Source organism: Microcebus murinus, chromosome 4 (genome assembly GCF_040939455.1).
Source record: "Microcebus murinus isolate Inina chromosome 4, M.murinus_Inina_mat1.0, whole genome shotgun sequence".
In the NCBI taxonomy this organism is placed as follows: domain Eukaryota; kingdom Metazoa; phylum Chordata; class Mammalia; order Primates; family Cheirogaleidae; genus Microcebus; species Microcebus murinus.
In genome coordinates, this window is record NC_134107.1 from 1,270,076 (window position 1) to 1,283,484 (window position 13,409).

The following is a 13,409-nucleotide window of genomic DNA, read 5'->3' on the forward strand; positions in this document are numbered from 1 at the left end:
CCCGCATTATTCACACAATCTACAGGCGCTACAGGACTTGGACCCTTCTTTCTCTCTTCAGCTTGAACTCGTCCCCTCATTCTTGATTCTCCGGGGCCGTCCCCAGCTCTGTGACAGTGGGACTCCTTCAGGCCTGTTCTGGCCACCCACTATATGGGGAGCCCTGTGCCCTCCTGCTGTCACACTGTCATCCTTTCACATCATGGCGTCGCAGGTGCACTGGGTAAACTGGAGTGGGACTGGGGAGAGGTGTGTGTGTTGGGGTTCTTCAGTGTAAATTACAGGAAAGTACAAAATGTTAGGGAACATTAAATACTGAACTTGTGTTGAATCATACTAATTTTTTTAAAAAAAAGGAAAGCACTTGTGTCCATCGGCATCACTTTTATGTGTTAGGGTGTGGGTTTTCTTTTTGTTTCTGTTTTGCTTGACTTTGATTATCACTGGAGAAATTTTTGTTGTGTGAGGAGGTGATAAAACTTAGCTTTTTTTGGGTAAACATTCAAAAATTTATGAGTTGGCCTTTCTAAAGAATCCAGATTCTTCCTTCATTTCATTTATACATAATGTTGAAAGACAATAATGCAAATGGATTTTGGTTTCACTCAGACTTTGTTTCACACACTTCAAAATAATGAAGCCCTAATTTACATAATGCATATACTTAGGTATAGGCAGTGATGTGCTGGTAAATGTTTGACAACCAGCTCTCCAGGAAGAAAAACAGAAAGAAAAAAGTATCTATATATACATACATGTATATGCACATAAGTTTATACATTTTACTGACTTAAAAGATGGGTAGCATTCAATTCACAAATAATAATGAAATGTACAACACTCCTTATTGTCAATTTCACATGGCCAGTTGCTTCTCATCAGCTGTTTTCATTAACTTTTGCTGTGCTTTTGTATAGTTCTGAGGGGGCTATCGGTTGATACTTTTTTTTTTTTTTTTTTTTTTTTTTTTTTGAGACAGAGTCTCCCTTTGTTGCCCAGGCTAGAGTGAGTGCCGTGGCGTCAGCCTAGCTCACAGCAACCTCAAGCTCCTGGGCTCAAGCAATCCTCCTGCCTCAGCCTCCCAAGTAGCTGGGACAACAGGCATGCGCCACCATGCCCGGCTAATTTTTTGTATATATGTTAGTTGGCCAATTAATTTCTTTCTATTTATAGTAGAGACGGGGTCTCGCTCTTGCTCAGGCTGGTTTCGAACTCCTGACCTCGAGCAATCCGGCCGCCTCGGCCTCCCAGAGAGCTAGGATTACAGGCGTGAGCCACCGCACCCGGCCATATCGGTTGATACTTTTAAGTTAATGAGTCAAGTGGTGTCTTTGCTGAATAAGATAGTAGTTTTCAAATACCTGTATGGTAAAAAAATATTTCATCAATTATGCTGTTTCCAATGTAAAGGCTTCAGGCATGACACACTTTTCTAAACCCTAAGAGTTGGCAAACCTTTTCTGTAAAGGGCCAGATAGTGAATATTTTTGGCTTTGCAGGCTATATAGCCAAAGGGTCTCTGTTGCACCTCTACCTTTATAGCACAAAAGCAGCCATAGACAATATGTGAACAAGACTGTGTTCCAGTACAACTTTGTTGTTAACATTAATGTGAATCTCACTTCAATGAACAACATATAAAACGAAGAAGAAAAAGTCCTCTATTTACAAAAACAGACAGTGTTATGGATGTGGCCCTGCAGTTTGTAGACTCCTGGTTTACAGCCCATAAAATCAAGCCTTGATTTATAGTGTTTACCGATTTCCATGGTGTAAATACTCCCCACCATGGCTGCTTGTAAGCTACTAACATGATGTCACTGAATGTGCAGTTGGGAAGAGAGAGCTCAGTAGCACACCATTTCCTCCCTACGGATACGATAGTCGAGAATAACCTCAAGAATTAGATAATACTAAATGTGGTAAATTAAGTAGGAAGTCATGAGTTTTAAGTATTATGTCTTGTTTTTAATAGAACTTATTGTAAGTTTATGTCATTTAGTTTTTAATAATGGTTCCAAAAATTTATCGAAGTACCACCGTGGGCTTTCAGAGGGGAGCAGTCCCTGCCCCGTAGCCAGTGTGGATGCTGAAGGGCACAGTGGAGGCCCCAGAGGAGCAGGTTTTGCTATGTGTGCAGATGGAGATTTGGCTCAGGCCTGGAGCCTTGCCCACCAGGGCCCTGTGCCCCCGGGCCTGCTTGCTGGGCCATGGGCCATGGGCTTCTTGTCCAGGATGGTGTCTGTGCCTTTGCAGCTGATTGCTGGGACAGTCCTCTTGGTTGTAGTGTCCTGTTGGCCATGTTCGGTGCCCTTCATTGGTTCCTGATGAGCCAGCTGCCCTGGAGGGGGGCAGGGCCATCTCGCTGCTTGCTCTAGATCAGGGGTCCTCAAACTTTTTAAATAGGGGGCAGTTCACTGTCCCTCAGACCATTGGAGGGCTGTTGGAGAGTGTGACGCGCATTCCACACATGCGCACCGTGGGCTCAGGACAAGTCGGCTGCTAAGCAGGACAGGCAGCCGCGGCAAAAACACCTAGCAGGCTGGATAAATGTCCTCGGCGGGCTGCAGTTTGAGGACACCTGCTCCAGATGCTTCACTGCCCCTGGTTCTCTTGGGCCTCGTGGCTGAGTTGTCCTGAGGGAAGCCTTCCTCTCATATGTCAAACTGTTTATTTCCTTCATAGTGGTCTGGTTTGCTTGTTTGTTTGTTGCTTGCCTTCCCCAACATGAATGCAAACCCCTGGAGGACAGGGCTCCCCGATTACTCCCTAGCTTCCTCCTCGAAGGCACACAGTACATTCTTCTATTCCTAGGAGATACATAGGGACCAGATGAACACTTGTGTCTGTGCTCTCCTGGCTGCAGCAGTCCCAGCGTACAGTCCGGGTAGGTTCCCTCTCAGTGTGTGCCGGGTGCCCACCCCCTGGGAGACGCGAGCAGCTCTGTGTCCCACCCAGCTGCCGTTCCCAGATGGCAGCTGTCACTGTTGCACTGTTGTTCACCACCAAACCATAAAAAAAATCACTCTGGGTTTGAGCATGGCTACTGCCATGTTTGCTTCTATCTTCTTCCTGCCCTCCCCACCAAAAACGGGAAACCCTCACTCGTAGCATCTTCAGGCTGCTTTGTCCCAGTGGTGCCAGCCTCATTTACAGAGCCAGACACTCTTCTGAGAGTCAGGAGCCACAGCAGCCTCGCCCTCTCCCAGTGAGCCCAGGGGGAGCTGCAGGTTGGCTCTGTCCGCTGCCCGGCATGCAGTCCAGTGTGGGAGGGAGCAAGGCAGGCCTGAGTTTTGAGTGAGGGAGGAAGGAGGAAAGCTGGCCTGTCTGGATGACAGATTTGCCACGCACAAATATCCACACACGATGATGCAGAGCTTCAGCTCCTTGTCACCGGGAGTTTGATAAGAAGACACAGTGAGAAAGCACTTTGTGATTGGCAGGCCACTGGCCAGTGTCAGCTCTTCATTTCTGAGGGGCTTCCATGTGCAGGGTGAGCTTCCAGCCCCTTCCTTCCAGTTCCCTAGGATCTGTATCCCGGGCCCCTCTCCATGGGCCCCTCCTTCCTCAGCGCCTGCCACCTGCCCCCCTCCTCCCCATTCCTGCATCATGCTGGCATCTCCTCCTGCAGGCCGGTCATCCGAGCTGAGCCTCTCCTTTCCTCTAGTGGGCAATGTGGAGGCTCCATTCCTGGCAGGGTACCCTAGTGCCTGTCCCCTCTCCTGCTGTGTATGTGGGGGTGGGGGGGTGCATCCTGGGCCACTCTACCAGCCCCACAAAAGTTCAGGTAGATACACCCCAGGTGCAGCAGGCTTCTGGCTGTCTTTCTGTCTGTTACATCCATCTCTCCTTTTCATGGGCTTTTCTCATTCCCAGGTCACTTGTGGCCTTCAGCTCTCATCTCAGTCTGAGTACCCCCATGGCCTCATCAGTGTCCTGCCCGCACTGGTGTCTTAAGCTGCAGACATTAAAAACGTAATTAGGGCCTTTCTTAGCTGTCTTCGTGATTCTGCCTCCCCTCATTTAAAAGTTTCCTTTATTGAGGTCTGATTTACATACTACAAAATGTACCTATTTCAAGTGTACATTTTGCAGCAGAAATGAACGGCTGATGTCTGTCTTGTGCCTTATGATGACAAAGTACTTTCACATTTGTCTTTTTATTGAACTCGAAGCTACATTTTGATGCATTTCGACAAATTCACACATCTCTGTAACTACCACAGTCAAGATGTAGAATATTTCCATCACTTAAAAGCACACCCTCCCCCCCTCCCCGCCACTGCCCTCCCACCTGCTGAGGGGCCCTTACCGATCTCCAGCTCGCCCCACCTTCGACCACGACCACCACTGCTGGTGGGTGCCTGCCATGTGCCACGGGTTGTTACTAGTTTTCTCACCCAGTACAGGAGGGCAGTGCTGTTACCCTGTCCCCTCATAAGCAGGCAGGGCTCACAGAGGCTCTGGACAGACACGTTTCCATGGTCCCCAGCCTGGCCTGTGGGCTTGTGTCACCTTGGACAGGTGTTAAGTTTTTCTGAGTCTCTTTCCACATCTGTAAAATGTCCCATGCCTCACCCCTTTACAGCTCTAGGACTCCGTGGAACTGTGTCTTTACCCCCGTGGCCCCCGGGGGTGGAGTGGTGGGGGCACAGTAGCTGTGAGCCTACTCTGACTGTGCTGTACATCTTATCCAGGACACTTTTAGATGAATGAAGCACTATTAAAAACTATTGTGACTAGCAGGTGTCATCCAGCAAACCAGTCCTAGGGGTGCCTTGCAACCTGTTGTCTCTGACCCCATGTGTGGTCCTTAGAGCCAGCCAATCCGCCCTGCAGAATAGACTCCAGGTGCTCATGGTCCTGGAAGAGCCCGGGGTCCAGCCTCGGCCTGCACATCCAGGTGTGGCCCGCACACTGCACATTTCTAAGCCAGTCCTTCACCTGAAATGTTTTCTTTCCTTTCATTCTCACTGATTTTTGAGTATACAAGTAATAAATACATCCTCCTTTAAAAATTAAAATGCTTATAGCTACGGTCCCCTTTGACTACTTCCCCTAATGCAGTTTCTTCTGTCCCTCTCCATGGGACCTGTGTCATGAGCAGAGTATGTTCTCCAGTGCCTGTGGTTTTTAAATAAATTCTGGCACACAGAGCAGTCATTCGGCAGCTAGCTCACTTCCCTCTGTAGTATGTCCTGGCTTTCTGTGCTCTTACATATGGGTTGAACTTATTCCATAATATTCCGTGATAGCTATTTTGTTATCACAGAATTGACTTCCAGAATTTTGCTGATGCAACAATGCTTTGTGAATATTTTTGTGTGTGACTTCTTGTGCACCCGAAGGAGTCTCTCTACTCATACATAGATCTGTCAGGCAGTGAAAGTGTTAGGTGGTGGTTTTCACAGTGGCAAATATAGAGGGGAACTTCCGGGGGGCCCCTTGGAGGCAGGGTGGGTGCCTCCACAGTTCTGCTCAGAGCTTGTGCTCGCAGGATACATACTCCAACCTCGAGGCCCCGTCAGCACTGCCTGGAGATTCACTGAGCCAGAGACCCTTCCCTGACACCCCGGCTCCCCTGGCCCCCTCTCTCGTACTTGGACAGCTGAGGCCAGGTGTGTGAGAGCATGTGCAGACAGAGCTGGCATGGGCTCCAGCAGGTCTGCCCCGCTGAACCTGGGGGAGAGTCAATCTGTGTCTGTCCCCCACATACGGGGGCAGCCAATGTTAGGGCCCTGCTGTTTATTGGTGGGAGACTGGGGCTGTAGGCCTGGAGCTCCCTGGGATGCCCTTTGGCCTTTAGAAAGGCCATCAAGCACTCATGAACTTGTCTGGTTTAATAGCCATAGAGGTGATGATTTTGACGATTCCCATTGCACAGGTGGCGACCCCCATTTGGCTGACATCTGACCATGTACATTGTAAGTTCTCACACATGGCCATTTGATCCCTCCCACTATCCCACTAGGGAGCAATTTTCATGCTTATTGTAGAGATAGGGAAGGTCAACAGGGAGGTGACTTGCTCACGACTTCTCATCTCAGCGGGAGGTTCCAAGCTCCTTTGGCTACCCTGTCCATTTGCACACGAGGCTCTTGCTAGCTGCAGCAAGAGGAACAGAGGGTCCAGGAGCAACTGGAAGGATACCTGTGGGATAGTAGACTGGACAGAAGGACCTCCTAGAAACTCAGGCACCAGGGCCTCTTCCAGGGTCCCACAGATTTTTTTTTTTTAATTGTGGTAAAATACACATCCCATAAAACTTACCATCTTAACCTTTTTTTTTTTTTTTTTTTTTTTGAGACAGAGTCTTGCTTTGTTGCCCAGGCTAGAGTGAGTGCTGTGGCGTCAACCTAGCTCACAGCAACCTCAAACTCCTGGGCTCAAGCAATCCTCCTGCCTCAGCCTCCCGAGTAGCTGGGACTACAAGCATCCGCCACCATGCCCGGCTCATTTTTTTCTATATATATTAGTTGGCCAATTAATTTCTTTCTATTTATAGTAGAGACGGGGTCTTGCTCTTGCTCAGGCTGGTTTCGAACTCCTGACCTGGAGCCACCACGCCCGGCCCGTCTTAACCATTTTTAAGTGTACGGTTCAGTGGTCTTAAGCATTTACATTGCTGTGCAGTCGCCACCGCCATGCAACTCCAGGACTCTCTTTGTCTTACAAAACTGAACTCTGCCATTAAACACTAACTGCCCATTCCCCACCTCCTGCCAGCCTCTGGCACCCACCATTCTGTGTTCTGTCTCTGATTTTGATTGCTCTGACAACGGTGTATGAGTGGAATCACCCCTCATCAGTCGTCTCGTGACTGGCTTATTTCACTTAGCGTAATGTCCTCAGAGTTCATCTGTGTGGTAGCATGTGTCAGGATTGTGTGGTAGCATGTGTCAGGATTTCCTTCCTTTTTAAGGCTGAATAATGTTCTGTTACTGTTATAGATATGACATGTTTTGCTCATTCATTCGTCCATGGACACGGGTTGCTTCTGTGTGTTAGCGATTGCAAACAGTGCTGCTGTGAACGTGGGCGTGGACATGGGTGTGCAGGTCTCTGTCTGAGTCCCCGCTTTCAGTTCTTTGGGGGTGCATACGCAGAAATGGAGTCTCCCATAGCTGCGATTTCTGCGTTGAGTTTGGAAGGTAGCAGGGGATGTGGCGTTCAGAAGGAGGTGGGGTGGAGAAGCCATGTGTGCCAGCCTTGGGTCCCCTTTGTTCATGGTTGAGGGGAGAGGACAGTTAGGGATGGCTTCAAGTTCCAGGTGGCATGCTGAGTGTGAGGAAGACCGTCCGCCTCTGCCCATTTCTGCGGTCAGGGTTGCCGTGAGAAGGAATGAAGGGCTCGTTTCAGTCACATTTCTGTATTGTTGAGGACAGGCTGTGTCTCCATTTGGCACCATCTTTTCCTTCATGGTTGACAATATGGTGGCACGTCAGAATGGGTGGAATGAGGTGATCAGTGGGAAGTCCGTGCCCAGTGAGAGAACCTGGCAACAGCCTCATGTCAGCAGGACACTCTTGGCGACTCCCTGGTGGTGTCTGGCTGCAACTGTTGTCCTACCCCCTCTGGTGTCAATAATCGCCCTGTCCTGTCTCTGCATGCATGCAGCCCTCCTCTCCACCAGCCCGTGTGGTGGGCTCTGCAGCCTGCTGCTCTGCACCCCTGAGTCCTCCTGTCTTCGTGCCCCGCTCCTCAACATCAGTCTGCGCCTGAGACTGGCCGTGCCTGCAGATTTGTGCCCCTGCCTCAGCTGTGAGTTCTCCACCATGCAGCCAGAGCAGGCTGTGTAAACTGCATCTGACCACATCATGACCTGCACTGGGCGTAGCCCAAGATCCATGCCGTGGCTTGCCTGTGAGAGTCCCCCCTCGCCTTGTCTGCTCCCCTGCCCTCTGCCCCACCGGGCATGTCCTCACCTTCCTGGTCCGGCCTGAAGTTTCCTGCTCTCTCTTCAGACTCTCCCTGTCCCCCTCCTGGGAGGCCCCAGGGCACCCTGAGCATCCCATGTTCACATCCCCGCCTGCTGTGCCTTTTGAAGTGCTCTAATCGCATCTGCCTGCCCAGCCAGGCCGGAGTGCCTTCAAGGCCACGGCCATGCTTTATCTGTGTGTTGCTGTGAGAGGCAGCTGAGCATGTGGGGAAGAGCTGGTGCTTGTAGCCAGGCTGCTTGGCCCCGAAACACAGCTGTGTGCCCTCAGGCAGATTAGGTGACCTCTCAGTGCCTTAGTTGCATGTAAAAGGGGGTGATCATTTGTAAAGCTCCATGTAAGAATTTCTTAGTAAAGTGGTGCCTGGTCAGCCTCATGGAAGCTGTAAAGAACCCAGCTCTTTCCTTCTCGTCTATCTTCCAGCAGTGCTCCTGCAACAGCAGGGCTGCAGACTTCTCTTGGGAGTAACAGGTTGGGGAGGGGGACCCCAGAGACCTCTTCTCATGCTTGGGGGCCAGTGCAGCAAGAGGGCAGCCACTTGGATGCCACTGGCAGGAGGCAGAGAACCTACGGCCGATAGAGGTTTAGAAAGTGGGGCCAAGGCTTCCTCACAGGGCCTCTGGGGTCTGATTGTGGGGACGGAGGTGTCGAGTTCTTGATCAGGCTTTGGGTTTTGTTGGCAGAGGCGCAGTTGGAGGGGCCTGGGGGGATTGCTGCACATACCTGAAAAAGGCTAGGTTCAGGGACAAGGGCGCCCCATCAGGGATCAGTGTTGGATGCAGGCAGCGGAAGGAGTGGTATCTGCTGTCCCTTCCTCGGCCTGATGGGAACCCGTGGCTTTGCCAGGGGAGGCAGAAACAGCCAGGGCAAAGGCTTGTGTGTGTGTGGAGCAGGAGGGAGCCACTGCAGAGATGTGTGACAGGAAGGCCCAGGGGGATCCTAGAGAGGGCACACCACAGCCAGGGAAGGGCTCCAGGGATCCTGGTGGGTGCGGAGCTGGGCCAGAGCTTGGCAGGGGTCACTTTTGTACCACGTGGGCCCCAGGATGTGTGCTTTGCCACACGGTCTCTCCCCTGTCCTCTGAGCACCTGGGGGCTCTGCCAGGTATTTAGGGGAGTGTGGCCCTGCTCTTCGCTCCAGCCACTGCTCCCTGCAGGTCCCCCATCATATTTACATTTCTTTTTGTGAGAGATTTGTTTTGCATGGGCAAAGTTTCAAGCTCATCTGTGATTCGAAGGGTCTTCCGATAAATAAAGCGAAGTATGTGGGGTAAGGAATCTATTTCCTGCCATGGAAAAGGACTTTATGGGTTTGGAAGTGAGCATTTTGATAGCCGTGATTTCTTCTTTTCTTTTTTCCAAACAAAAGGTTTCACATATTTATTACTGAACCTTACTAGTGCGGAGAAATTAGAAAACAAATTAGAAAACATTTTTCTAATAAAACATGTCCAACTGTCCAGATAATGGTAACATTTTCAGCTTGATGTGGTGAGATGATAGTGACCTTGATACAGCATGACTGTGTGTGTCATCTTGCACAGTTCCTTGTAGACCCAGCTTGGTTCTTCTTTACTGTCTCCTCTTGGAGTTGTACCTGATTTTATTACCAGTTTTCATCCAAATCCATTGGGAAATAGCACAATTTTGCTTTTGTTTATTGGCCAGGAACCACTTGATACTGAAAGTCTTGTGAGACAACATGGCAAGAAACGAAGTCAACTTCGTACACCACGATGGTGGGGAAAGGGAGAGAAAGCTATGAATTTATTTTAATGGATACTAGGAAAAACTATAACCCACCAAGTATCACTAAAGCCCAGATACTATTGCTCAGGACAAGAGTAAAGTGGAAACAAAATTTAAAGGACAGTCCAAAGAAAATGATCTGTTGGCATTTGGAGCCCTGGCTGGACAGAGCTTCTGTCCACCATTTCTGTGTGTGGATCTCCTGAGGGTGTGTTCGCATGCAGGTTCCCATGCAGGAGGCCTGGCATGGAGTCGAGACTGCGATTCCAAGCAGCTCCCCAGTCTGCTTGCCGACCCCCAGTGCACACTTGGAGAAGAATGAGGGTCCAGGTCAGCTGGGGCAGAGCCATGATTTCAGACAGACTTCAGTCCCTCCAGGAGCTCATTCCCATAGGAGAAAACTGCAGAGCTAGGAGGGAAGAGAATCTGTCAGATGAACCACGGCTATTTTCATGTCAGGAGGCCAGATGCAGGTTATCGCTGCATATATATACTCAGTGTTTGGGGTGAACAGACTGTCATCTGCCCACAACTTTTTGCATATGTTGGTGCCTGCTGACCTTTTCTGTGAGCTTGGGAAGGTGGCTCCCTCTCCTGGGTCTCCAGCTGAAGTATGATGAAACCCCACAGGCACCCTAGGGTGCGTGTCTCAAGTGCAGCCCTCCGTGGCTGTGGGGCATTTTACATTCACGGCTTGTGGGACACTGTTACCGAGCTCCAGCGACAGCACTTCTCCTGAGAGCCAGGCGCCACTCTAAGCCAGGGGTCAGCTTTTCCCAACTGCAGTTAGGATGCTCAGTCTGTCCAGTGTACAAGTGACTTGTGGGGGCATGCAGAAAGAAAAAGCTGGTGCTTAGCGATGCCGCTGGTGATCTGAGACGGGGAGTGCATTGAACTGAACTGAACAACTTTATTGTTTGGTTCTTATAACACCCTGGGACACAGTCATTCTCCTTTTACTGAAGAGAGGAGGGGCTTCCCCAAAGGTACCCCCCTCCCCCAGAGAGACTGAGCCCAGGTGGAGTGTGGTTCCCTCCTGTCCAACAGAACAGCAGTCCTGCTCTCCGCCTACCACCCTGCACCTTTCCTAGGACTTCGTTGCACTGTCTACCTCTGCGGGGTTTACAGATTTATTGAGGTCTAATTGACATATAATAAACTTCCTACATCAGAAGTATACAATTTGATAAATTTTGATCTATAAATACACTTGTGACACCATCACCATAATCAAGGTAGCAAAGAAAGGAAGTGTAGAAATTAAAATAGGGGAGGCAGATTGCAATTGAAACTCTATGTACCTGACCATACTATGAGGCCATCCCTTACGATCATCCCACTAGATGCTGGAGAAGAAGCATTTGACACAATTGGACATCTCCTGATTAAAAACTCTCAGCAAACTAGGACTAGAAGAGGACGTTCTTTGCTATCCTCCTTCCCTGTGTAGATGTGCAGATTTGCCTCATCCTAAGACTATCGTTCCCTTGCCCCTCCCCCAGGCCAGTTCTCCATTTCTGTCCTTGTCACCAGTGAGGCTGGAATGGACTGATGGATGGACACAGGATATGTGCCAACTGCACGGGGTTAGTGGGGTAGGTTGGTGATGAACCTGTGGCCAGCTAACCTATGCCCTTGGCTTCCTCATTGGGGAAGCGGCATAGTACCTGCTTTGGGGGGGGTCTGTGGTCTCGGGAGACCATGGTTTGGCAAGACACGGATGCCCTGCACGGCACCAGCACACGATGCACGTGCAGTGGGTGGTGCCTGCCTGCCTCTTTCCAGTAACATCAGAGCTCTGGTCCTTCCCAGCCCCACCCAGGCCTGGAGCATGCGGACTTGTTTCGCCATAAGTTGTGCAGTGCACATTGTTCCCTGTGCATCTCAGGCCTGGGCTCCTGCTGAAGCTGTTTCCAGACCTTGTTCTGTGGGGCTCCCGAGAGCCTGGGTGACCCTGGGGAGCCAGATGCAGCCTTGCCAACGCCTCCCCCTCCTCCGTGACCCCAGCAGCTCTGCCATCTGTTTCTGTAGGATGGAGTGGCCTCTTAGATCCTGAAATTCACACAGTAGGTTATTTTTAACAGTCTTTTAATTAAAGGATAGCATACAGCCGGAAAGTGCACAAGCCATACGTTTTACAGTTGGATGGATGTTCACGAACTGAACACACCTGAGTAACCCCCCCCCCACCTGGGTCTAGGAATAGAGCGTTTGCCCAGAGCCGCTCTTGTCTCCTCTCCACCTCCCACTGCCCTGACCACTGCCCTATCCAGAAGTCTTGCCTGCTTTTGGCCTTGCAATCTAGCACAAAAGAAGTGTCCTTTTATGCCTGGCTTTTGCACTCAACACTGTGTGGGGACTTATTTTTGATGTTATGTGTAATAGTAGTTTGTTAAGGGGACAGTGAATATACAGACCATACTTTATTCATCTGGTATACTGTTGGTGGCCATGCAGTCTGTTTTCAGCTGGGGCTGTTCGAATATGGCTGCTCTGACCATTCTCAGAACACACACACTCATGCTTATGTTGGTGCTACCTGGAGTGGAACTGCAAATCTGTAGACTCACTGTCCTGTTCATGGGTGACAGTGTCCTTGGACTCTCCATGGTGGCCCCTATTGTAGGAATGCCCACTGCTGTCCCTCTGGCTCCACACAGATCTCAGGAGCTGTAATAGGGCACTAAGGCCCTCTGAAATGTAGGCATGTGATGGGCTCAGAGGACTCCATGGGAACCCTCCCTCCTGAGCACCTGCTGTTTACCTATCTGTTTCTGAGAAGGGGCATGTCCTTGTATTTGTCTTCCTGGCTTCCCCAGAGCCATGCACCAGAGACTGCCCTCTCTGTCCATGTGTGTGCCGCGTCACCCTTTCAAGAGCCCTGTAGAAAGCGTCTGTTGTCCTACTCAGATAGTGGATGAAGGAACAGCTGAGGGGTGGGGAGACTCAGCCCTGCTGGCCCTTTCTGCCCTGGAGCTCTCATTAGGGAGGTCACACAGCTGGTCTCAGGGGCTAAGGCTGCATTCTGGCTGACAGCTTTGGGTGGGAGAGGCACACCTGCTGCTTAATTACCTCTCGGACCTGGTGAGTGTGCACAGCTCTCAGACTCAAGATTCCCGCCCCGTACAGGAGCTCCTTGTGGCTTGCCCTTAGATTTGCCAAGTGACTTAACCAGAGTGAGCCCCCACTGGGTTCTGGTAGTTCCTGCCCCCCTCCCCTCCCCTCCCCCAGCGTAGAACAGACTTGATGACCCTGTGAGGAGTGCCCAGGAAAGTGAGGGGCCACCAGACACCGAATGTCATTTATGTATCTGTAGCACACTGACCTCTTCTGGCTTGGCAGGAGTATTCTGGGCATCATTTGTGGGTGTGGTCGCTTTTACCTATCTGTTTCTGAGAAGGGGCATGTCCTCATATTTATCTTCCTGGGAGTTTGGGGCTCCCCCCTCCCCCAGGATTCCTGGCAGCCTGAGTTAGAGCCCTAGTGGTGCTATTTCACCTGTTGCTTCTATTCTTCTTTTAATATTTATTATTGGAGACAAGGTCTCTCTCTGTCACCCAGGCTGGAGCATGGTGGTGTAATCATAGCTTAGTGTAACCTTGTAAACTTGGGCTCAAGCAATTCTTCTGTTTCACACTCAATAGTAGCTGAGACTATATGTGGGCATTACCACCCTTGGCTCATTTTTCTCATTTTGTTAGAGAGAGGGTCTTGCTATGTTGCC

General features: G+C 50.3%; 2 protein-coding genes across 2 annotated transcripts in view; one reads left to right on the forward strand and one right to left on the reverse strand.

Annotated features, from left to right (window-relative positions):
• Positions 1–13,409, forward strand: part of MED26 (mediator complex subunit 26) — a 41,856-nt gene that overhangs the window by 16,411 nt on the left and 12,036 nt on the right. The window lies entirely within an intron of this gene.
• On the reverse strand, positions 9,509–9,640 carry LOC109730023 (putative ribosomal protein eL39-like 5). The gene has a single exon (XM_076001469.1). It carries the CDS (start codon positions 9,638–9,640, stop codon positions 9,509–9,511), a length of 132 nt encoding a protein of 43 aa, XP_075857584.1.

What these genes read in the sequence shown, in the direction of transcription:
- LOC109730023 (XM_076001469.1), bottom strand. Translation starts at nt 9,640, where the DNA reads ATGTTGTCTCACAAGACTTTCAGTATCAAGTGGTTCCTGGCCAATAAA.